The 6,644-nt window shown below is 43.3% G+C and overlaps 1 protein-coding gene across 2 annotated transcripts in view; it reads right to left on the reverse strand.

The window, feature by feature from the left end:
• Positions 1–3,841: 3,841 nt before the first annotated feature.
• The window catches only part of GRK3 (G protein-coupled receptor kinase 3), a 101,582-nt gene continuing 98,779 nt past the window's right edge, over positions 3,842–6,644 (reverse strand). For both annotated transcript variants that reach the window (XM_023520178.1, XM_023520177.1), the window contains one exon: positions 3,842–5,314. In XM_023520178.1, the coding sequence (XP_023375946.1) occupies positions 5,153–5,314 (162 nt within the window). In that variant the 3' untranslated portion in view covers positions 3,842–5,152. The remainder of the gene's footprint in view (positions 5,315–6,644) is intronic.

Below are 6,644 nucleotides of genomic sequence, written 5' to 3' on the forward strand. Positions count from 1 at the left end.
ATAGGAAGGGTCAAACAACTAGCAGTGATGTAACTCCTAAAACCTCCTAAAACAGCCACATACATCAAGACTGCTAAACCGACAAACTTCTCTGACCATGTGGCTATCAGGTGCTGACACAGAAGTGTACTCCGTCTGAAAACAGGAATACTTAGCCCATCACGACGGCTGCGGGCACAAGTTCAGGGAGAAGACTGCCCTCTCCATGACTGCCAAACCAGACCCAACACACCCGAGACTGCCCTGGCGAGCTGTGCACCCTAATCACGGAGCACTTTCAATAAAATCCATCTTTGTAACGTCCTTCTCAGCGAGTATGAGTTTGGGCGGGGGTGGGGGGAATGTGTAAAAGTTTACTTGGGGTATGAGAGTTTTAGGCAAATGGACTTTTGGGCTGTCTTCCGATTCATATTTCTTAAGAGAAACTTCTAAATTTCTAAAAGAGAGATTAACCCTACGTTTCACTCCAGAGCAAAAATGGTATTTTTTCAAAGAGATGCGAATCGGTGAAGCTAATGCCCTCGGTATGAAATGTCAGATGCTTAGCCCAGAACCTGAATGGGTCCCCGTGCCTTCTGCACACGAGGCCCTTCGGTCTGCCCAGCAGAGGCACCAGGCACAGATTTCTAAACTCTAAGTGCTGAGCACACGCACTTGAGAAAATGGCAGCAGCGAGAGCTGGACTTCACCGTGCCCGGGAAGACGCTCGCTCTTTATCGACAGCTGCTTTTCTGTCTCTGGTGAGTGTTTTCTTTCCTAAATAGAATTTGATTCTTCTTCCCTTTTAAAATCAGAAATACGTGTAGATAGTATACCCTCTTCTTATATTGGAAACGGCAGACAGTAGAACATCTAGTTTAAACTCCAGCTAGTAGCTGAGATGGATAGCGACCCTCCAAATTTCCAAAGTAATGCCTATGAAATAAAAGACTCGGTAATTATCTTCCCGACTCTCGAAATAAAATTTCACTAAAAAGTACTTACTTTTCCAATGAACACAGAACACAAAGGTAAAAACAAAGATTTGGAAGCACGAAACATATTAGGAACGGGATGCAGATAATTATTATCTCAAGTTATGTACCTTGTTAGTAGCTGAACTAGAAACGTATGATAAAATTGCACTAAGAACGGGACAAATAAGTGGACTTTTAAAATTATTATTATTTTTAGTCTGATGGCATGGAGGACTGTGCTGGGAAACACACCGGTTCTCATAAACCAGCATTTATTTGGGGCACAAACAGGGCATGGAACACATAGGGTCGGGGGGAAAGACAACATGGGGAGAGGACGCCACTGGGATCAAGCAAATAGTCTTCATGCTCTGATGCTGTCACTGTCACAGAACCACCCGCCCAGTGCGAAGCACTGTTTGCTAATGACAGATAAATGACAATGTAAAAGTCAATATACACAGTTAACCCATTTTGACACATTCGTTCTTCAGCATTCTTTTTTCAATAAAATTCATTTTAAATTATACTAAAAAGTGAAACAGAGTTTCCTGTCTATGACTGATATGTTTTCTCAGGTCAGGCAAAAAGAACCAGAATTACTGTGTCACACCACGGCTTATTGCCGAATGTCAAAACCCGACACAGACTCACCCCTAAACGTTCATGTGTGCCCAAAAATATCAAAGTGCTGTTTGTTTACTTGAAGATTTCTGAAAATCACTACTGCCCTGAAATTTAAAACTCCACTGCCTCTCCTTCAGAATCACTGCAAACCTTTCCAACGGTCTGCTGTTGAATGCCTTCACTTCTGAGTGACTCCCACGTCCTCTGAGGGCACACTCCCTCTGTTCCTGGCTGAATGAGAGCTCCCCATCAGCGGCAGACCCATACCCGTGGGTGCAGCACACACAGTGAGGGTCCAAGTGCAACCTTCTCAGAAAATATCTTCAGCTTTCAACCCCAGGACAGAAGAAACACATGGCTGGTCTCCCATCCCCCAGTAGTATGGAGCAAAGACATATAAACTCAGCAGTGGCTGTTTATAGATAAAATATGGCAACAGTGGGACGATCTATTACCCAACACTGCAGATGGTTAGAGTCCATGTTGGCGAGTCTAAGATATGTTTGATATCAGACATAAAAATTGAAGTGATAAGTAGGAATCATCTCAAGTCCAAGTTCATATATACCAAAATGAATGTGTAGCAAAGAAAAAATTTTCTTCTCTTCAGTAGTTTCGAGTATGGACAAATGTGATGGTGGTATGGGCACTCGGGAGCGAGGGAGGGAGGCCGAACCCGGGCCTGAGAATGGTCACGACTCCTATTAGGAGCATCTCAGTGTCCTGGGTCTTCACAGCTGTGGAAGAACCCGGAGGTAAGTGAATCCATCCTCTCTCATCCCTCTCCAAAAGGCTCCATTTCAAGAGCTAAGAATACCCGGCATGGCCTTCCTCGAGGCATCATCTTCCCAGGACCTTCCCCATCCTGGATGTCAGAGGCCATTGCTATTCCTGTGACAGAGGGGTGGCTTTGAGAGCTCAACAACGCCCGATCGAGACTTGTTGAGGAACTTTGGAGCGCGTCGCAATAACCGCTGGGCCTCTGTAAATGTTTCTGTCAACTCTTTCTTCCACTGCACAAACTCTGGATCACTCTAAATGGAAACACATGTGGAGAAGTTGTGACAGCTTTATGCATTTTGTCAACAGATGTGCATGCCTCTGGTAATAACCAGTGTCCCTGAACATCCCCCGCCCCCCATGAAAGCACACCGTATTTCTCTGCCCCACTCACTCAGCAGTGTCCTTAGGTGGTGGGTCCAGGGTCTCCTTGCAGAGGAAAGGCCACAGAAGCCCTTCAGGTGGTCTTCAAGACCCCACTATGGCGATCACTGCCTTTAGGCTGCGGGCACAAGTTCAGGGAGAAGACTGCCCTCTCCATGACTGCCAAACCAGACCCAACACACCCGAGACTGCCCTGGCGAGCTGCGCGCCCTAATCACGGAGCGCTTTCAATAAAATCCATCTTTGTAACGTCCTTCTCAGCGAGTGTGAGTTTGGGCGGGGGTGGGGGGAATGTGTAAAAGTTTACTTGGGGTATGAGAGTTTTAGGCAAATGGACTCTTGGGCTGTCTTCCGATTCATATTTCTTAAGAGAAACTTCTAAATTTCTAAAAGAGAGATTAACCCTACGTTTCACACCAGAGCAAAAATGGTATTTTTTCAAAGAGATGCGAATCGGTGAAGCTAATGCCCTCGGTATGAAATGTCAGATGCTTAGCCCAGAACCTGAATGGGTCCCCGTGCCTTCTGCACATGAGGCCCTTCGGTCTGCCCAGCAGAGGCACCAGGCACAGATTTCTAAACTCTAAGTGCTGAGCACACGCACTTGAGAAAATGGCAGCAGCGAGAGCTGGACTTCACCGTGCCCGGGAAGACGCTCGCTCTTTATCGACAGCTGCTTTTCTGTCTCTGGTGAGTGTTTTCTTTCCTAAATAGAATTTGATTCTTCTTCCCTTTTAAAATCAGAAATACGTGTAGATAGTATACCCTCTTCTTATATTGGAAACGGCAGACAGTAGAACATCTAGTTTAAACTCCAGCTAGTAGCTGAGATGGATAGCGACCCTCCAAATTTCCAAAGTAACGCCTATGAAATAAAAGACTCGGTAATTACCTTCCCGACTCTCGAAATAAAATTTCATTAAAAAGTACTTACTTTTCCAATGAACACAGAACACAAAGGTAAAAACAAAGATTTGGAAGCACGAAACATATTAGGAACGGGATGCAGATAATTATTATCTCAAGTTATGTACCTTGTTAGTAGCTGAACTAGAAACGTATGATAAAATTGCACTAAGAACGGGACAAATAAGTGGACTTTTAAAATTATTATTATTTTTAGTCTGATGGCATGGAGGACTGTGCTGGGAAACACACCGGTTCTCATAAACCAGCATTTATTTGGGGCACAAACAGGGCATGGAACACATAGGGTCGGGGGGAAAGACAACATGGGGAGAGGACGCCACTGGGATCAAGCAAATAGTCTTCATGCTCTGATGCTGTCACTGTCACAGAACCACCCGCCCAGTGCGAAGCACTGTTTGCTAATGACAGATAAATGACAATGTAAAAGTCAATATACACAGTTAACCCATTTTGACACATTCGTTCTTCAGCATTCTTTTTTCAATAAAATTCATTTTAAATTATACTAAAAAGTGAAACAGAGTTTCCTGTCTATGACTGATATGTTTTCTCAGGTCAGGCAAAAAGAACCAGAATTACTGTGTCACACCACGGCTTATTGCCGAATGTCAAAACCCGACACAGACTCACCCCTAAACGTTCATGTGTGCCCAAAAATATCAAAGTGCTGTTTGTTTACTTGAAGATTTCTGAAAATCACTACTGCCCTGAAATTTAAAACTCCACTGCCTCTCCTTCAGAATCACTGCAAACCTTTCCAACGGTCTGCTGTTGAATGCCTTCACTTCTGAGTGACTCCCACGTCCTCTGAGGGCACACTCCCTCTGTTCCTGGCTGAATGAGAGCTCCCCATCAGCGGCAGACCCATACCCGTGGGTGCAGCACACACAGTGAGGGTCCAAGTGCAACCTTCTCAGAAAATATCTTCAGCTTTCAACCCCAGGACAGAAGAAACACATGGCTGGTCTCCCATCCCCCAGTAGTATGGAGCAAAGACATATAAACTCAGCAGTGGCTGTTTATAGATAAAATATGGCAACAGTGGGACGATCTATTACCCAACACTGCAGATGGTTAGAGTCCATGTTGGCGAGTCTAAGATATGTTTGATATCAGACATAAAAATTGAAGTGATAAGTAGGAATCATCTCAAGTCCAAGTTCATATATACCAAAATGAATGTGTAGCAAAGAAAAAATTTTCTTCTCTTCAGTAGTTTCGAGTATGGACAAATGTGATGGTGGTATGGGCACTCGGGAGCGAGGGAGGGAGGCCGAACCCGGGCCTGAGAATGGTCACGACTCCTATTAGGAGCATCTCAGTGTCCTGGGTCTTCACAGCTGTGGAAGAACCCGGAGGTAAGTGAATCCATCCTCTCTCATCCCTCTCCAAAAGGCTCCATTTCAAGAGCTAAGAATACCCGGCATGGCCTTCCTCGAGGCATCATCTTCCCAGGACCTTCCCCATCCTGGATGTCAGAGGCCATTGCTATTCCTGTGACAGAGGGGTGGCTTTGAGAGCTCAACAACGCCCGATCGAGACTTGTTGAGGAACTTTGGAGCGCGTCGCAATAACCGCTGGGCCTCTGTAAATGTTTCTGTCAACTCTTTCTTCCACTGCACAAACTCTGGATCACTCTAAATGGAAACACATGTGGAGAAGTTGTGACAGCTTTATGCATTTTGTCAACAGATGTGCATGCCTCTGGTAATAACCAGCGTCCCTGAACATCCCCCGCCCCCCATGAAAGCACACCGTATTTCTCTGCCCCACTCACTCAGCAGTGTCCTTAGGTGGTGGGTCCAGGGTCTCCTTGCAGAGGAAAGGCCACAGAAGCCCTTCAGGTGGTCTTCACGACCCCACTATGGCGATCACTGCCTTTAGTTTGCTTAAAGAGTATCCCTGATTTCTAAAACAACTCAAGTATAATTTAATTTGCTTTCCCTACATCTTTTTGCAAATACATTTTCCTGAAGACATACATTATTATCCTTTGTATCTGCTTACGCCTTGCCTTGATGTCCCCTGGGTTATATAGCTTCATTTATTTCAAACTCTGTAGCCTTTATTATCTTTAGAATCTGTGACTAGTCTGTAGGTGGAACCTATGATTATCAGGAAAACGATCATTGGGAAAATGATCTATTGTGAGTTTATATTTAGTCATTAAGAAAGTTGAGATATTTTCAAATTTGGAGGCTCTTCCTCTTTTACACAAAAATTCTTATGAAAAACAGAAGAATAAAAAAGATGCTGAGTTACAGTGAACACTTGTAACCCCACCTCCCCCCAGCTAAAGAAACATACTTTATCAATATTTTGACAGTTTGTATTCCCCTCCTTAGTGGCTACCTCTCCTGAATCCCTCCCCAAAGATAAACTCTTTCATAAATTTAGTATTTCTCACTTCCCCGAATTTTTTAATATGTATATAAAAAATATGTATATATTTAAGATAAAATATATTAGTTTTACATTTTTAAGAACCTAATATAAATGGAATCTAGAGTATGTACTTTTCCACAAAGTATCTTATTTACTCCACATGCTCACCTTGGTATTATAATAGGTGTGAAATGGTATATCACCATGGTATATCTAAATCTGCATTTTACTAATTACCAATGAGAAATGAGGAGGAGAGAGACTTTAGGGAAGTACGTGTATGAAACTTTATTTTGTTTCAGGAGGAATAGATATATAGAAAATGAGGCAAGTAAAAAGGAACAAGTAGTCTCATTTCATGAAAAATAGAATATATCCAATAGGAAAAGAAGAATCAGGAGGTACTACACTATACTCAAGATTGTTTTTATATTCTTCCAAAGAAGATACACAAATGGCCAAAAGGTACACAAAAAAGATGATGCTCAATATCACTAAGTCACTAAAGAAATGCAAATTAAAACCACAAGGAGCTACCACCTCATGCCTGTCAGAATGGCCATCACCAAAAAGGTTAAGAGA

This window comes from Pteropus vampyrus, unplaced genomic scaffold (assembly GCF_000151845.1).
Source record: "Pteropus vampyrus isolate Shadow unplaced genomic scaffold, Pvam_2.0 Scaffold251, whole genome shotgun sequence".
NCBI classification, from domain to species: Eukaryota; Metazoa; Chordata; class Mammalia; order Chiroptera; family Pteropodidae; genus Pteropus; species Pteropus vampyrus.